Genomic DNA, 19,355 nt, shown 5'->3' with positions numbered 1-19,355 from the left:
ATCAAAAAAATTTCCACATCTCTCACCCCCACATAGTTCATTGTTTCCAGACAACTCAATAGACTGCAAAGTAGCATACTTATAGGAATAGCAATGTAAGTTTATTTTTAAGGAACAGGAATGGCCCTAGCAAAAAAAAAAAAAAAAAAAAAAAAAAAATCTGTGCCTTTCCAGTAAAAACACACTTTAAAGGTTTTCACCATTTGTATTTCCTGGTTGCAAATTTTAACTCCACAGAGTGGTGGGAGGGAGGAGGGTGCCAAGGTGCTGGCATACAATTTGTTATTAGTGGGTACACACTGCTAGCTGACAATTTTCATAACTTTTGCATCAGTTCGTAGAGCAGAAATCCCTCCCATTAGTGTATTAATAGACATTAAAACTGAGCCAGAAACTTACCAGGCTCGGGCAACTTCTGTCCATCTGTGTCTGCTGCAGACTCTGTGATGGATTGTTCCTCAGAGGGCATCAAACAGCTACTCCAAGTATGGACCTAGAATGTGCTGCTGCTCCTGCTTTAGGACCGGTTTCAGCAAAAGTGTCACTTCACTGTCCTCACTTGCTGCCTGCTGCTGGCTCCCATCATCTCCCATACTGGATTCTGGGACCAGCAGGGCACCTTCCCAGCTGACAGGTCATCACACACTACCACTGACTCTGCCCAGCATCCAGGTCATACTCATAAAACAGGCATGATGTTGGCGATCTGCCCGAGGTGCGGTACTAATCCCTGGTTTTCCGGTATTCACTCTTGAGACACTTAATCTGCTCTCTGCATTGGTCACCCGCCTGGTAAATTGCAAAACTGTCAGCTTCTTTGCTATTTGCTAGTATGCGTGGTCATTCCTGGTACTCTTTCTAAAGTCCACTGTTTTGGTGGCTTTGCACCAAGGATTTACCAAAATCTGGCTGTGTTTCCATGACCATGAAGCAGCACTCTTTGCAAAAGGCTTCTTCTGTTCAGTCTCCATTGCAAACATAGAATGGTGTGTTTGCAGTGCAGTGGTCAGAAAATAATGGAAGGTTTAATGCTGACTCACCGAGTTGCTGCTGCACACCAAGGGGGGTTGCTTCCATTTTCACTGGAGTTGGAAATTTTTGGGAGAGAAAGGACAAAGGAAGTTGGTCCATGGGATGGTGTGATACCTTTGGCAGAGTCCCAGGACCTGAGTCAGGAATGGTGGGAGAGGGGGGAGGAGAAGATGGGGCTGCATCTACACTGCAAAGCAATATGGCTTGAACCCTGGGTCACCGCTTTACTCTGGCTCAGACCCTCCATATCCGCAGGATCCTGGGAGTCTAGGTCTGAACCAGAATTGGAGAGGTGTGTGTGTAGATGGAAAAGGGTGTCTGGGTTCCAGCCAGAGTCTGAACCCAGGCATACATTGCAGTGTAGGCATACCCTAGGACACGGTTTCTCAAATGCGGCCACCCCAAGGTTTTTCTGCGGCCACAGCAGTTTCCTGGGCAGTGGGGAGGAAGCATGAGCCCCCCCTTCCTCCCTGTTGCTCCTGCATGGGCCATCTCTCTGAAGGCATAGGTGGGACACACAATGCTTAAGGAGCAGAGTGACGTGACAAGGTGGGAAGAGAAGGAGAACAGCAGGCGGGAGGAGTAAGGAGGCGAGTGGCGAGCCAGCAGCAGGGCGAGGCGGGCGGGGCTAACTGCGCGCAGGAGAGTGAGGAGGTAAGCAGGGAGTGGTGGTGGTGAGAAGGCAAGCAATGAGGCGTGTGGTGGCGGGGCCCTGGCAGAGGAGTAAGGAGGCAAGTGTTGAGCCAGCAGCAGGGTGAGTGTGGCTGCAAGTGCAGGAGTGAGGAGATGAGTGGTGAGCCACCAGTGAGCTGGAGTTCTTGCAGCGGGCAGGGAGCGTGTCTGTGGCAGGGAAGTGAGGAGGCGAGCAGCGGGGGGGCGATGAAGTGGGACACAGAAGGCAAGCCTCAGGTGGGGGGGGGTGAGGAGGTGAGTGATGGGTGCATGGGCAGCAGGTGGAGCCCCCCTTTGGGAAGGCTAGCTCCCGACTCTACCCCTTCTGACCGTATTCCCTGGAGCCATAAGTCCAAACCCCCCCCCACACACACACACGCCTGGAGGAGCCCCAGGCTGGCTGAAGCATGGAGTGCTCCGTCCCTCATCCAGAGGAGCTTCGGGCTGGCCAAAGCCCCGGGCCCCACCCCCCCACACCTGCCTAGAGGAGCCCTGGGCCAGCCGTAACTGTGTCTCCCCTCCCCAAACCCAAGCTACCCAGTTATGTTTTTCATTATTATTTGGATTTTTATTATGTCAAAGCATTTTTAAATTTACTTCAGAATTGTTATACAGACAACCACTTTTAGCAAAAAAGCAAAAGAAACAATAAAGACAAGAACGTGCAAAGTACCTTATTTCTGTTTCTATTCTGTTAGGTCCAGTAAAGAATAGAGATAACTGTGCATGATTTTTATTACTGAGTCTGCAAAAAAACCCCAAACCTTACATAAATAAACTAAAATGATTTGGATGTATATATGTGTACATTACTTTGTTAACTTTAGGAAAAATAAATAATTTTAGGAAAAAGTGGCAGTGCGGCCACCAGCAAAAGCTGGTGGTCGCACTCCGAGGACACCAAAAACTTTGTTGTGAGAATCCCTGTCCTAGGAGACTTGTGGAGTGAGTAAATGGATTTCTCAAAGACAAAGGACAAGCTGACACCTCTAGTCATGTGTCAAAGCTGACTGGCAATAAACTGTCCAATGACCTTATTTGGCAACAAAGCGGGGCAGGAACAGATCAATCTGCATTTTAGCAAATACATGGAACCTCTTTTACCACAAGACTCCACATATTCTTCCTCACAGCAGGAAGGAACTTTATCTAGGTGGCGGAGAAAAACAGTTCTCCCTCTACTTCCACATAGGGCTAACTCTCAAGAAAATGCAATTCATAGGGTGACTGGACTATAATCTTAAAGAGCAAAACCACCCTCTCTCTCTTTCACTTAAGACAACAAAGAAACCGGCCCTTTCACTTTGGGGAGGGATTCTGACCTGAGAATTTGGTCAGCTATGTTGCTGGAAACCTGTGGTAAGGATTTTACCTTGAACTAAGGCTAGCTTGTTAAGTTTTAGCTACTACTTATCTTTATTTTTCCTGTAACCATTTCTAACTTTAATACCTTATACTTGTACTCATTTAAAACCTCTCTTTGTAATTAAATATATATTTTTTTCTATTAAAAATAATCCAGTGTTGTGTTTAAACTAAACTGCCTGGTAACTTCAGTTAAAATAGCAAACTGTTGAATACTGACCCTTCACAGGGGCAACGGACCTTTAATACCTGAATTATCCAGAAAAGAGCAGGATAGTTTCGAACACATAATTTTGGGGAAAACTTGGGATTGGGAATACGTTGGGGTCATCCTGCAAGCAGTAACAAAGGCGGGTGCAAGCCAGAGTAGGACTGGAGTGTTTCTGACAGGCTGCTGGGATCACAGTCGCTGGACCAGGGCTGCAACTATACAGATAGTCAGGGACCAGCATGCTGTCAGGCTGTTTGGAAGCAGCCTAGGTTGGGAGTACAACAGCAAAGCATTGTGAGGCACCCCAGGTTGCGGGGCAGGTGGTGACAACACATCACTGGTCTGGATTGTACCCCAGAACGTGACAGTGCTGTGCCTGTGTTTTTCCATCAGTGAGGTTGCAAGTGAGTCAATATTAGAGAAGCTGAATTTTCTATCTTTGCTATTCTTCTCTCCCCTTTTGCATGGGTTTGTCTTGTTTTATCTCCTTAGAAAACTGGATCAAACTTTAACATCAACAACAATTCCAGTCCATCTCAACTAACTTCTTCTCTTTTCCCCCAAAAAGGACAGTTATTACCAACTTTTTTTTTTAAATACCATCTAAAAAACCTGTCAAACAAGGATTTCCCCCTTTAAAAACCTCTTCAATTAATAAAATTTAAAATGTTAAAATAAAAACCTTACTTAACATTCCAAATACTTGAACTGTTTTTCCTCCCTCCCTCTCCCTCGTATCTTTAACAAAAAATTTTTAAAAAATAATAATATATTTGCCATAGTACTAAGCAGGCTAAAGTCTCTCTATGCCAAAGCCCAAACCTTAGTTAAACTGTGTAGTGCTGGACAGTAAATGAGTTATATTAACACCATAACTCTTTAAGCCCATATATTCCATTTTAAGTTAATACACCACCTCTCTGAAGCCAGGTCTTTTGAAGCTCGGCCATGGCGGGAGAGACCCACTGTCTACTAATAACCAGTTCCTGACCAAAGACCCTCAAACTGCATAAAGGAAAGAGTAAACTTTTCAGGAAGGTGCTAGTTCTGAGCTGAGGCGGTTATGAATTTGTGACCATAGAAGAGAGACTCCTTTGTGGGGCTTGCAAGGACTGCTTCTGCCAGAGCCTACATTAGAGTTGGGGTGATCACTGATAAGCTCATTGGCATGCATATATATTGTTTTTAAATGTGCTTTCCTCTGTAGTGCTTTTATCTTAAGAATGAATGAAATAGGCTTGCACAGGAAGTGAGAATGGTAACTTAACTGTTGGCAATTGCTCTGTTGATACTATCTGAAGAGAAGGCATAAGAAGCCTGCTTAGGTAGCGTGTCTTTTGCTGGGAACACCACAGTGAAGGCAGGGAACTGTTCAGCCTAGAGATACCCTGGTCAGGAGGGAGCAAGACATGTGTCTACACCCAAGATAGGTGACTGCCAGGGGACCTGGAAGCCTGAGAGCGGATGCCCTCATTGAACCACTAAGAGGAAATACTGGTGCAGCTGCCTGGAACTGTGATGGTTTTCAGATCTTTAGAAGGCTCCTCAGCATTAAGTTAGCCATTAGCTCCTGAATTCTAACCAAGCCAAAATAGTCTACATAAGGAACCAGACTCAGATTAAGACACTTGGCTAAAGTCTAGAATTGCTAAACCAGGAGTTGAAGCCAAGCCTCATGAGTCACAGTTCAGTGCATGGCCATATCGCCATCCTTTCTGCTAAATTTCACAAGGAATGAAGTAGTCTTTACTCACATTTCAGACGGGTTGCCATATCCAGAAATGCTGGTGTAGGAAGTTTGTGATAAGATCTTGTGAAGTGCACAAATATACTGACAGAACTCCATGGAACAAGATACCTGAACTTAAGGACTTATGGCTTCCAGGCCAATGCGCCTTCCCCAAAGCTACAGAGTTCCTTCTGGAGGAGTGTTCCTCTCTCCTTAAGTGGCAAGCCACCAGGGACAAGCTCACAGGAGTTTGAAGCCAGTCTGCACAGCATAGTAATGAGCCAGGCTTGAGCCCTAAGCAGAGCCAAAACCAAATTCCAATAATTTTAATCTTTAGATATGGAGTTTCTTCTTGGTGCTGGACACTAGACATCAATAGGTGAATTCCATATGGATACTATGTTCCCCATTTTGTTTCTGTATGCAAACACCAAAATAACTGAAATTCCAAAAAACAGTCTTTTTGGCGGGTTGGATGGCACATGAACCTCTTGATCAAAACAACATACATCTTCACACAAACACTACCCTGGACCCCTCCACCGAGTGCTGAACTGGCATGCCAATTCAACAATGCATGTGAATTTTAGAAAGGATTGAAGAACAGGATTTGAATAGAATCCTGCTGCAATTTCAATTCTCTAATTACAATAGGTGTTCCATAAATGATAACCTGCTTGTAGTACTTATTTTGCAGTACTTAAACTAAGGTACTGAGTGGGAGGATTAGAAGTCTGCAGGGAAATTAACGCATGGGGATAAAGTGTTACCAGGACCAGTGTACTGTCCCCCTCTCACTCCAAACTCAAGTGACAGCAGCTATGAGACTAGCTGCTGATGTAAGTAGGAATGAGGCAGGAAGTCTGTATGTACAATTTTCCAGCATATAACATATTGATAAAAAAAGCAATGCATTATACAGCTATGAAGGCACAATTACAGCTTGACACTTTTACACCATAATACAATAGCATGTATAAATAATGTCCTATTAAGGCCAGAAAAGCATTGTTGAATTAAGTCTACACAATATGATCCATGATGGGGGCCGGGGGGAAAACAGTTTTCTTCAATGAAATGGTTCCATCCCTGCAGTTTTATCTATATAGGCAGTCTTGACAAAGGTTGAAAGTTAGTGTGATATAAATATTTCACAAGAACTAGAATTAGGGAACTTAATACATTTGAATTGACAAGGAGAGTGTGGGTAGAACTGGTGGAAGCCTTGCTATGGAGTTTTATTGTAACCGACTCTATAAAACTATTTAACTGCTGAATGTCATCTTTTTTCCATATTTCTAAATCAAACATATATAACACTATAGAATATTTAAATAAAATGTCCCCAAGCTAGAACATTTTCATAAAATACTAAATTTTCACATTTTTATCTCACTGTCTCAAAAGCCCAAGTATTAACATTCTTATTCCGACACAGCATGAATAGGTTTCTGGAAGTTGTGAGTATATGTATCCATCTATCTCCATGGACTCATTTACCAAAGCCTTCAACTAGCTTATAGTAAGAGATCTATGCACTAGACCATTATTCATCTTATTTAAAAAAAAAATGTTAAATACTACATGCTTTAGTGCATCTAATAAAACAACTATCAGGAAAAAATACTGTGAAAGAACAAAATTATGTTTTACAAAAACGTTGATTTCTTGTCAAACTTGTGCCCCTCTCCTTTAAAAGATTTTACAAAGTCATGACATGGTAAAGGAGCTTATCTTGGTCTCTGATGTAATCAATGGGTAACCATTAGTTCAATTCTCCTTCCAAATACATAGGTGCTATGGGGAAAGACTATATTTAAGTTAACTACTTGGGAGACAGAGGAGAGAATTGCTTTTGGAAGGTAGGGCTCTACACCCAGAGTCATAGGTCTAGGCTGAACCTAAAGTTTAGAAATTCACACCCTCTCCTCCATTTCCTTTTCAGCTCATATTTTCTTCTGCAAGGACATCATGCTTGAACTTCCAGCTTATTCATGCTTTTGGTGTTGAACTAAATGGTCACAATCCACTACCCTAAAAAGGAAGATATCTGGAAATGTGAACATTTAGCTGAAAACTATGGAGAGAAATTACACAGGATCTGACAACGTAAACCGTAATTCAGTTCAAAGTCACGTTCTGAACCAGTACCATATGTAAGAATATGGAAGAAGGTAGTATAGCTGGCATGCTTATTTGCCTGTTGAAAACCAGAATACCTAAAGGTACTTTAGAGGTGTGCTTATATCCAAGACATGGAAAGAAACAAAGATGTAGGGTGTTCTTAAAGTACACATTTCTTTGTGCTTACTAACTTTGATATTGTCCTTCAATAATAACCTGGCAAAGAAAAATCTGGAATTGTGCCCTTTTTGCTCCACTATGATAGAGATGTTCAGATAGCATGGTCGTGAATATAGTATATATACATACACCCCACAGAATGTTTGAAAGGGTTCTTTCCTCCCCTACCAAAAAAAAAAAAAAAAAAAAGGCTACTTTTTAAAGTTAATATGGAGACTGGGCTTCCGCTTTTGCTTGAGATGTCCCGGGATAACCAGAATACACATATGGGATCGCTCTGGCAGTTGCCCGAATTAACAAGGTATTAAACTTTCAGACAATGACTACAAATCATTTCCATTCTTAATTACTCAATGTGGGATGCCCAGACAGGTGGGGGAAAGATTGGTTTTAAGCTTTATTTCAAGATTCTTCAGACAACAGTTATTATAACTAACCCTAAACAATTTCTTCTGCCCTTTTAAAGGAGAGCCAACAGACAAACCAAGTTCCCCAACAAGGGATATACAAAAAGGGGGCGGGGTTGCAACCCTACACTTTCATCTGCCTGTTTAGCAGCCCTATGGTTTGTTCCATTTCAGGATGCCTAGTCCAGGAATGTATTTTACATCTCCAAAGATCATCTCTCTGCTCCTGCTTGAAGGAGACTAGAGAGGATCACTGTTTTTCATAACAGCTTAAAACCTCCCACACCCACACTCTCCTTTTCAGATCCCAGCAGGAAAAGCAAGCATTTGTCCTTTCACTGAGAAGGTTAATTCTTTCCTCACATCTCCAAGGATGTGGTGTACACATCCTACACAGATCCCCCAGGAGTCTGGATGAAGGTACACTTGACAGAACATAAAAGTCCCACCTCTATCCAGGAAAGAGTCTGCACGGGGGTGTTTGCCTAGCTGATGAGGCACTCTCAAGGAAAATGGCTAAATAGAAGTGGGTGATGCAGGGGCACATATCCACCACATGCAACCATTAGAACAGTATATGGTCAATGACAAGGTAAAGGAAAACCTGAAGAGGTAACAGAGGGAGTGTCACAAACCTACTTGGTGGCTAGACATTACCTCCGCTGCTAACTTCTCTACGAAAAAACTGAGAAAGGACTGGGTTTTCCATCCCTTTCCACGCTTGGGACAGAATGGCTGTTAGACCCACCAATGCACCAGGAGGCAAAATAAATGTTTTTAGTAAGGTTTGGACTCCACAGGATGGGTTAGCTACCAGGAACATCCTTAAACTGGGTAACCATACCATCACAAGCATTTGAAGAATTAACCTGAAGTAGAGTATTCTTCCACACAAGATACATTGGTGGGATGGGAGCACAAGACAATATAAGAAATTAACATCCAGGTGGTCCAAACACTGACAGCACCTGTTCTTTTGGTGGTAATTCAGCAAGACTCACTGTGTGTTAAACTGATTTTTCCTGCGCACATAACGCAACCCACATACCTTTCCCAGGGTACACTTAGTTGGATTGGCCATGAGTTCTCAATGAGACTCAGAGGCCAAATATGGAATTCACAAACAAATGAAGACAACCATATAATCTAAATAAGTTGCTCTGTATTGCAGGTGGTCACAGAACAGTGTTCAACCAATCCTTGGAACATCACAGGGGCCCCATGGAAGGGTCAGGAAGTGAAGTAACCAAAAATGGGGTTAAATACATTTAAAACAAAGTTTCCCACTTGCCAATCTAAAATCACTTTGATTTTAATCAATCCACCCTGTTTAATATTGCCAACGGAAAGTACCACTAGCAGCAAAAGATGGAAGACAGAGAATTATATCCTGGAAAGCAACAATTCTAAAGAGGTCTCAGGGGTGTCCGTTAGAAAACTGAACATGAGCTCCTATTGGGACGCTGTTACTCTGGCCTGGTCTACACTAGAATTCGAACCCTAAGCAGCATAGTTAAGACGACCTAAGTCCCAATGCAGACAATGCTAGGTTGACAGAAGAATTTTTCCATCAACCTAGCTACCACCTCTCAGAGAGGTCAATTACCTCTGATGACAGGAGAATCTCTCCTGTTGACATAGATCATGTCTCTACTGAAGTGCTACAGCAGCACAACTACTGTGGCTTATCTGTGCCACTGTGGCATTTTCAATGTAGACATATTCTAAACAGGCTAATGCAGTTCTTGGATGTGTAGATGAGGAATATTGACCAACAGCACAAAAAAGTAATTATTATTACTATTATTTGTATTGCCATACCACCAAGGAGCCCTAGCCCTGGACAAGATCCCCAATGCACTAGGTGCTGAACAAACAAAATGATGGTCCCTACCCCAGAACTTACAATTTAAATATAAAATGAGAAAAGATGGATACAATCAAATCAATGGAGGAGTACAAGGAAACAATAAGAATATTGGTCATCACACAACAGCCCAACCGTTGTCGAGTTTTTTGTAGGCATCGTGTCAAGTAGACTTTTAAGGAGGATGAGGTAGCTTTGCAGATGTTTATGGGAGTTTCTCACAAGTGAGAGGGGCAGTACTGGAACAAGCACAAAGGTGCTTGCCTGGAAATTTAACAAGTGGTGATGGAGGCTAGTATTCTACATACCTCTTGAACATGCCTCAAAGTTAGTTGATTTGAGAGAGCTGCATTTTAACAATGAGGCTGCAATATTTAAATTACATATTTTACTAGTCAAGATTTTCTTGTAAAACGCCCCCAGCCACCAGAGTACAGAATCTCTTGTCCTGCTGATGCTGGGGAAAGTGATTTCTGCCAAGTTAGTGTAATGTTGGTCTGTTGGCACCGGGAGCAAATCTAACATGTCTGGAGCTTAATGCAGGAGCCTCTATTGCATGACACTAAAAGACACATCTCTCTTAGCCAGTCTTATTGGGGACCTCAGTGTGCATGGTTGCAACACATACACACACACACACTTCGGAAAAACTTTCTGTATTTGTAATAGTTTTATTAAGACAGTGAAGTTACCAACACTCCAACCCAGCAAGGTCGGAAGAGAGAAAACAGAATGAGCTGAGCATCCATATAGTCACAGCAACTCTTGCAGAACAACCTGAAGTATTAGTTATCTTGCCCCACACAGTCATCACCATCACCACCAGTGGTCATTATCCAAACATCTCCCAAGGCATGCAGGCTGGGATACAGCTTTTATAATGTGTTACACTGATGCCACTATATCCAATGCATATTCAATAGGAATTTCAGCCCCTTTTCCCTATTTCATACTAATATTGGGGTACCCTTCCCCCCATCAGCGATTAATCTTTTACATATACACATCCATTAGTTACCATGGCATTCTCATGATTTGCTGATGTCCCTAATTTAAAACATCCTAAATTCGTATAGACTAGCATCTTGGGGTTACCTGTCAGCTGTTTGGTCATTACAGCATTCTATCTTGTGATATCTTATGATCTACGTTTACTTTTGATTCGCTACTTATGCTAGGGATTTTGGGCCCTATGCCTTTATTAGTTTAGCTAAGCAATTGTTTTACAGGCCTTGTGAACTACAGGTTCATTGCATTAGGGCCTTAACTTATATCTATGCATACACCTATAGGCTACACATTTAATACAGTAACAGACCAATTTTGTAATCTGCTCCCCCGATTTTACTAACCAAGTGCCTAATTTCTTTAATAGACATAAGACATTTATAACTTAATGGGAAAATTTCACAGAGTTTAGCTTGCAAAATGACTTGAAAGTTTCTGCAAAAAAATTAACTTCCTTGCAAGAATTTTTGTATTCTTTGCTATTAAATATACCTGTATATTTTAGATTGTTAGCTTCTTGGGCACAACTATTTGTTTTGGACAGCCCAGAGCAAACTGTCAGCACTTCAATAACAGTTAATTTGTCCTACCCAGCCCAGCTTCTGCTGCATCTTACAAGTAATGATTTCTAGTATTTAGCAAACCATAATTTATTATGAAAATGAATGCGAATTCACAGATTCAGCAGAATTGAGTACAAGTGTGTGAGGAACAAGCCTTGTTTAATCACAAACAGCTTTAATAGTTACACAATGATCAGGATGTTAAGTATACATTTGAGGCTGATAGCGCATGGGTGAAGAGTGTTCCATAACAAAAATCCTTTGGCCTACAGCAACCAGGAGGATGACGTACATTTCTTATATATAACATGTCTGGCCTGTATGTCATGTGTTCTGACAGATTGCTAGTACCAAAATATTCTGATTCTGAGCATTCAGTCAAATTTAATATTTAACTCTTTCAATAAAAAGCTAATGTGAGAATAAAAAGGAAACAAAGTAACACTGATAGCATAAATTTCTTGTGTAGTGGTCCATGAGTGGGACTCTTAAGTGCTATGATAATACATATATTATTTATTGTATGTAAGTAGTGGTCATAATAAACAACTTTGGCCCATTTAGTACTAAACTATATCCCTCACTTTAGAAGAAGTTTTAACACATGTATGAAGTCAAAACAACGCAATATTGAGAGAAATGGCTTTTTTCTTGAAAGATACTAACTGCAGTCAGTCCAGAATATTTTTTACACTATACAATTTATCATTAATTCCATGTGTGAATTGTAGAGTAACTGTTTATTACAGTAATGTGTTTGTAATTAAAAAAACATTCTAAAATAGAATGATTCTGTAAGTACTTGTGGACTGGGACAATTTGTCCAACATAATCTGGATCAGTGTCAGTTATTTTTTACTCCTTACTTAAGAATTAGTTTAATTACTACTATTGAAAAGAATCCCTCTCCATATCAATGCTATCCCGAGAAAGCAGACGCAATTTTTGCTTTCCAAGCACATCACCCAAAATTGTAGTTAACTAATTAAAAGTCCATAATCAATTTAAAATTCTCAGTTCTCCAAACATCTACCTACCATAGCTATTAGTAACACTTAAGCACAGTAATTCAAAGATGAAAACAAAATTTCTCATTTTCAGATTTTGTGCATAACAGCACTTTGCCCGTTTCCCTGTTGCTGTGTGAAAGACTCAAATAGGAGAGAGAAACATTTTTAAAATAGGAAAATATGATTGTTAAACAAAAATTGTCCGGGGCAGGGGCTCATGTAGAAAGCTTCACTTGCCCCAGTGACCCAGCCCATCCTATCCCCAGATCTCCCTTGCTCCCACTCTCATCCCTTCCCTTACTTTTCTCCTTAACCTCTCATTCTCCTTTGGCTCTTTCCCCTGATAATACAAGCATGTTTTATTTTCTCTCATCTTCAGAACCTACTCCTGACACCCACTTGCCTCTCAAACTACTCTCCCGTCTTCCTCTTATCTCTAAGGTCACTGTCTACAATCACTTCTCCAATTCTATCCTACACCCGCTCAAATCCGGAAATATCCATTTGGTTATTTAAGTTATGCCTTAAAACCTAGACGTCCTAATCACCTTCTACTTCAAATAAGCCTCAATCTAGTTAGTGATTTTACAGCCCATATATTCTCCATTTCTAAATTAGTTCAGGGCCTCTTTTTAGTAAAGAGGAGGCTGAATAAATGCTGTACCAAACCAGGAAAAAATTAATTGTTTACTTAAATGCTAAATATTTGTTAAACAGTTTTATATATATGTATTATATATAGGTTTATTTTTACAAATTAAGGAGTTGGAAAGGAGTTACTATTCTTTAGTGTAAATAGTAATTTTTTTTGTACACAAATCCACTGCTTTGATATCTGAGCACATGGCATTGCTCTATTCAAGATTTTTCTATAAAACACACCACTGTAATAACTAAATGTTAAATGATGGTTGCATTTAATTTAACTGGCTGACTGCACAAACTTAATCAAATCTACCAGTGGACAATGGTCATAAATGTACATTTATCTTTTAACTGAAATTTCTTTATTAATAATATTGCTCATTCAGGAGTTCAGTGTGTGCAAGTTGGAGAAAATTAGCCCCCAGATTCACTTAATGGGCTACCTGGAAAGTTTATCCTTATGCATCCTTTAAATGCACTTATAAAATTGCTTAATTTCATCCTGAATAAATTCAAGAGCCCATTTTTCCCCATTGTATACATTTTAAAATGAAATACAAGAGACAACTTTAAGGAGATTAGAACTACTGATAAAGTCAAGTTTCCCTTTAAATTTGCAAACTTTAATTAATCCAAGTCCTGAAATTGTATTTTATAAACAAGACTGCTTAAAAAGAAAATGCAAGTCAATCTAATTGTTGTTCTGAGCATATTTTTTGTTTAACAGTAGTTTTGACACCCCAAGTTCTTATTTTACTAGTAAAAAAGTAGAAATCATTCAAGAGTTAAATTATATTTTCAAGTTGTAAAACATGGAGACTCTGTGAAAGGAATTTATTTCTCACAGGAAACTCTTCTGTATGTGTTCAAATTCACAAGTGTAGGACATCCTGTCTTACTGTTTAAAAAGCCAGTCTATTTAAAGAAGAATTTCACTGTGTCTTCCTATATTTCCTTTCAGCTTTCACTGTTAGTTCCCAATAAACAGCGGTAACCAAGACCATACTGTAAATAAACCAGAAATAAATCAGCTCATGAAAAGGAAATCAGAAATATAAGCTTGCTGAGAAACTTGAGTATTTACCAAGTCTGTAGAAAAAGCTGCTTTTGATAACCATTAACAAACTAGACTTTAATGAAGAGGACATTGTCACCTATTCCAATCTCTTGGTATCCTTTGCAATACCAAATTATGCCGATTACTCATGTCCCACGTGCACTCACTGCAAGTGTCTAAATCTAAAACATCTCTCTTTACAATACAGAAATATGACAACTAAATGTTACAAAAATATTAAGAATGGTCCTTGGTACTTATTCATTAACTTCAGGGTCCATTTCACAATTTTCTTATTGGTTTGGTCACAATAATCTCAGTGTAAATATAAGCAAAAATTGAGAAAAATATATAGAATGGCATGAAAATTTACAAGTCTTGTTTGGTCTTCCAAATGGAAAATAAAAACAGTTTTGCTACAATAAAATATAGGGATCACTGCTAATTAAAACAGCATGATTAATAAAGAAGCCCATTTGCAGTGAAGTTATAGATTATTTGGAGCAATGATACGGCAGTCAGGTCTTGCATGTATCAGTTACTTCTTGTAATAAAGTTTAGTAGTATATGGCTATTAGAGTTTAAGATTCACTGAAGATTTCTCAAACATGACATTTTTCCAAACGTTTAGTCAAATCATCTATTCAGCTCCATGCTGAAGGGCTCTTCTGACCATGCACACACCTCATAAAATGTTATAAAATGGGCATATTTTAATTCTGATGGTTTTCAAAGTATTTTACAAGCTATATTATATGAAAATAACTGCAATTTTAGTAGTAATGCAATCCTTGCTATTAGAGCTAGGACTATAGGAATACTGTACACATTCTGCTGAGCCATATGACCATTGAGAGCTGGTACTGTGGAAATCTAACAGCAATTTGTCCTTCTTTTGCACATCAGCAGTGATGGTACGAAGCACAAAAACAACAGAGGCCAACTGTAGAACAGAACAGAAGTCACCTGGTCAGTGTTCGAAGAAATAATGAGGCACGAGATCTAATTGTTAACCTACAGTTCTGTTTTTATTTTTTTAGTTAGACCTCACAGAGAGAGGGGGGTCAGCAGCTAGAAAGGACAGCTCAGGAAGTCTCCACCGTCAGCAAGCAATGCTGGTTTGAGGAGGGCTGTTTCCCCACTACATAGAGAACTAATACCAGCAAAAGCACTCATAAGGTCTATTCTATATACTAGCATTGCTAGCATCTAGAAGAGATAAGAAGAGGGGGGTTTGGGGGAAGAAGTGACTCCTTTACTACCATGTTATCAGGTCTCATGGCTGGTATTGTGGCTCTGTAACCAGCATGCACAACATTATTATTGTCCCAATACTGAAAGCTACAATGGAAGTACTGCCATAATTCTGGATAGTTACCTTCTGCTCTTAAAAGCTTACTGATCAATGAAATGCAGTCATTCTGAACCAGAAACACTAAATCCTTTGTAAGAAAGAAAGGAGTAAAAAAAAAGTCTCCTGTTGAAACTGCAGGCAAGTTTTGAATAGGCATGACTACCTAAATGTGAATTTGCACCTTTTCTTTCAAAAAAGCATCATGGAAGTTGTCCTTTAATAACAAATATTTTACGTCTCATACCAAAGATATCACCTATTAGTATAGTGCCATCTAGCATTATGCTGAGGCAGTTCTTTCAATATCAATTCCAAGGAATAATTGCCACACTCCACTTCCTGCATTGTTGTTTGCCATTAAGAACTTGTACACAACTATTAACTATGCCTGACTTATGAGATCTGTCAAGATCATGACACACTAAAGATAGGCTAAATTTAAAGCCTAATAGAAGTCTGTACAACTAGATATGCCTAATAAAGATTCTGACTGCGTCAATTCAGTATCATCGCCAAACACTCACTGATAGTGAGAAGTCAAGACTTCCACTTTCCACTGATGCAATCATAGACCAGACACAGCAGAGAACAATTTTTGCTGATACAAAAGTTCTCCTGCCCTTCTTCATCTAATAATTTATCTTATCAGTTACTAATTTTTTCTATAGAGTTTGAGTCTAAATACATAAGCAAACTAGCTCTTTTGTTGCCATTAAAAGGAAATATGAGGGCCAACAAAGATTTCCTTGCAGGTAGCTATTTATACCTGATGCACATTTTAGATTTCTTAATTTGATTGACATTCAGTTGCATTTTCTACCCTTATTGTCTTAAGAAACTCGTGATTGAAACAATTATAAATGTAAGTTATTGTCACCCATTTGCAACCTCATTCTACTTTTTATGTAACAAGAATCCCTTAAGAATCCAAACATTATTGTGCTCATCCAGTTCTAAAAAGCCTAAACATAATGTGAATAATGTAATCAAAGTATTTTATATTGATGAAACAAAAATTAGCCATACTAAATTGTAATCAGAGAGTCATATTTTGCTCAAGATCCATGTCATCGATGCTCAATCCACATGAGCGGGAACTCTTAAAATATTACCCAGTATCCAAAATGAGAATCTACCAGCCCACTGCTTGGCCACTTGCATTTTAGATTATGGATGTTCATAACTGCCAAACATCCAAATGGAAAAGTCTTACCTTCTCAATCTACCTTTCAAAATTAGTACTTTCTATAATCCAATCAAATACATTCAAACTGCAGCTTTTGTGACAGGAATATTTATAAGTAGTAAAATTCTCACCTCACCCCCACTTTACAACTACGAAAACCAAACATTCTGTTTCTTGGGCTTGCAGAAAGATTAAACATTGCTGCTTTTGTCCAATTATATACTACAAAACACTATCTGGTATTTCCCATATCACATAACTCACTCAAAGGATGACAAATATTTAACTGAACCCATCTAACATCATCATTGCAAAGTTGCTGCACATTTTGTAGCTCTCTCTATAGTATTAAACCACATGAAACCATACAATAATATTCCTAAAGCTAAAAAACAACCCACAAGGTTTCCAGGCTTGCTGGAGCTGCTTCACTTTTTTGAATTCTATTAGATTCTAATAACCCATCACTGTAGTATCCGAGTTCCTTCCAAGAGTGCAATTAAGCCACATGACTAACATTCATCCTATGTTTTTTCATCCTCTCGACAGGGGAGAAGTGCGCACAGTGAAATGTTTTGTATTTTTTAATTTAATATTTCTACATTTACATGAATGGACATGAGCACGCGTGCACACCCACACCCACCCTGTGTTTATGTTAGAGAAGGCAAGGTCACAGAAACATGTTGCACCTGGAGCAGAAAGTAATTAGGTTTGTGATGGGCCTTACTTCCCATGGGAGTTCATTCCACAAGCTTGAGTCAACTCTCAAGGAAACTGTCTATTGCACAGATGACCTTTGCTTTTATTGCAGAACATTCTGTTGTGTCAGAGGAGTGAAGAAGTCAATCATGATCTCCATCCTAGATTGCATATTTATTCTTTATTATCTTACATACGTCCCGTTTGGTTGCAAACATATTGCTTTTAAACCACTGACAAAAGATGGCATACCATCACAAAACTAATTTTCCTTAGCCATTTACACCAAGCATTTTGTCCATAAATGTAATCTATCTATAAAGCTCTAGTGAAACATGAAAGACATGAACTTTGAGATAGTGCTTACCGTAATAACAGCCTTGCTCAGACAAATGGAGCCCCTGCAGCCATACTCAGTTTCATCTTCAGATTTGTAGTAACTTAGAGTGTTGTTTTTCAAAACTACCCATCGGTCCTGCCACCCATGAATGTAGTTGGTCCACTGTAGAGAACAAAGAAATAAATTTCAAAAAGCTGAGCAAGGTCTGAAAATAGTAAAAATACTGATGAGAAGACCCTTGTTTCCTTATTAAATTTTGTGATCATTTAAAAACTAGAAAAAGGTTTTCAAAGTTCTCCCCAAATTACAGATTTGCTATCCCCTTGATCAGAACTCTCATTTTCATCAATCGTTTGTGTTGCACAGTACCTTAAGACATTTTTGCTTCATTAACAATAAGACTAACATTATGTCTTGTCTGTAGAAGCCGTATCTCATCCAACTAAAACAAAATGTTCATTACAATTAAGTGCACTGATGCAGAAAGAAGTTTAGTGAAAAATTAGAAACATTAATTGGTAAAACAGTTAGGTTTTATCTTTTTTAGGCTTAGAAGTTAATCTTTTGGTTTTAATGTTGCTAAACCTTCCATGTAAGTAGAACAGAAGATGAGCTTTCATAAGAACTGTTTCCGTAAGATAAAGAGAGTGTTTTAAAAAAGAGTCTCATTCTCTAGATCATATAAAGATTCATTTATAGATTTATTCATTTATTCCCCCTTCACAGCACTATAAATACAGTTCTGTAGATTAAAAATCACCATTTTCACACTAGTAACTTAACATTTGCCAAAGTCTCAAAGTCACTTTTGGGTACTAACCCTATACACCCTGATTCATTAGCTGCAGATTACCAAGATACTCATATAGCCTACTCTTAACCACATTTGTCCAATGATGCCACAATTGTTTACGACATTGCATTCACATATTTATATGACAATGAAATTCTGTATTTAATATATTAATGACAATCCATCATACTTTTTTTTTGTGATGAAACAATACACACATTTTAAGTGATGAACAATACACACATTGTAAAAAGTGCTTTTCAAATGGTTAAAATTTCTAATCAGTAGGACAATGCATGGGGAAACTTAGGCATTCAAAATACATTTAAAAATCAAAAAGCTTAAAATTTAGCTTCTTTTCCCCTTACTTATGGAATAATGAGGGCTTATCCAGACTGAGAAAAGACCCAAAAATAGCTATTCTGCACTAGCAGCTAGTGTGGACACTCTTCTTCCACACTAAAAGTGCTTTTGTGCTGCTTAGGTTCAAGCACTCTTAGGGCAGGTCTTTGCTACGGGGGTGGGGGGGCGATTTAAGATATGCAAATTCAGCTAAGCGAATAGCGTAGCTGAATTCGACGTATCAGAGCTGACTTACCCCGCTGTGAGGACGGCAGCAAAATCGACCTCCGCGGCTCCCCGTCGATGGCGCTTACTCCTACCTCCGCTGGTGGAGTAAGCGCGTCGATTCGGGGATCGATTGTCATGTCCCGATGAGACGCGATAATTCGATCCCCGAGAGATCGATTTCTACCCGGCGATTCAGGCGGGTAGTGTAGACCTAGCCTTAGTATAGAGTGACCACAAGGGAGTTAGTGCAGAATAGCTACTGCACTTTAAATTAACATCCTAGTGCATGGCTACACATGCAGATGTAGAGCGCCGAGTTAAACCCGCCTTCGTAGAGCGCAATAGAAAGCGCTGCAGTATGTCCACATTGAGAGCTTCAAGCGCACTGGCATGGCCACATTTGCAGCACTTGCAGCAGCCTTGGGAGAGGAGCATTATGGGCAGCTATCCCAGTATGCAAGTGACTGCAATGTGCTTTTCAAATGGGGTGGGGTAGAGTGTGACAGGGAGTGTGTTGTGTATATGTGGGGGGAGAGAGTG

General features: G+C 39.6%; 1 protein-coding gene across 2 annotated transcripts in view; it reads right to left on the bottom strand.

The window, feature by feature from the left end:
- The window catches only part of CERT1 (ceramide transporter 1), a 159,700-nt gene that overhangs the window by 137,195 nt on the left and 3,150 nt on the right, over positions 1 to 19,355 (bottom strand). For both annotated transcript variants that reach the window (XM_034773933.1, XM_034773934.1), the window contains exon 2: positions 17,480 to 17,614. In XM_034773933.1, the coding sequence (XP_034629824.1) occupies positions 17,480 to 17,614 (135 nt within the window). The remainder of the gene's footprint in view (positions 1 to 17,479; positions 17,615 to 19,355) is intronic.

This window comes from Trachemys scripta, chromosome 6 (assembly GCF_013100865.1).
Source record: "Trachemys scripta elegans isolate TJP31775 chromosome 6, CAS_Tse_1.0, whole genome shotgun sequence".
In the NCBI taxonomy this organism is placed as follows: Eukaryota; Metazoa; Chordata; order Testudines; family Emydidae; genus Trachemys; species Trachemys scripta.
The sequence above is the reverse complement of the archived record's forward strand: the minus strand, read 5'-3'. Positions and strand labels throughout refer to the sequence as shown.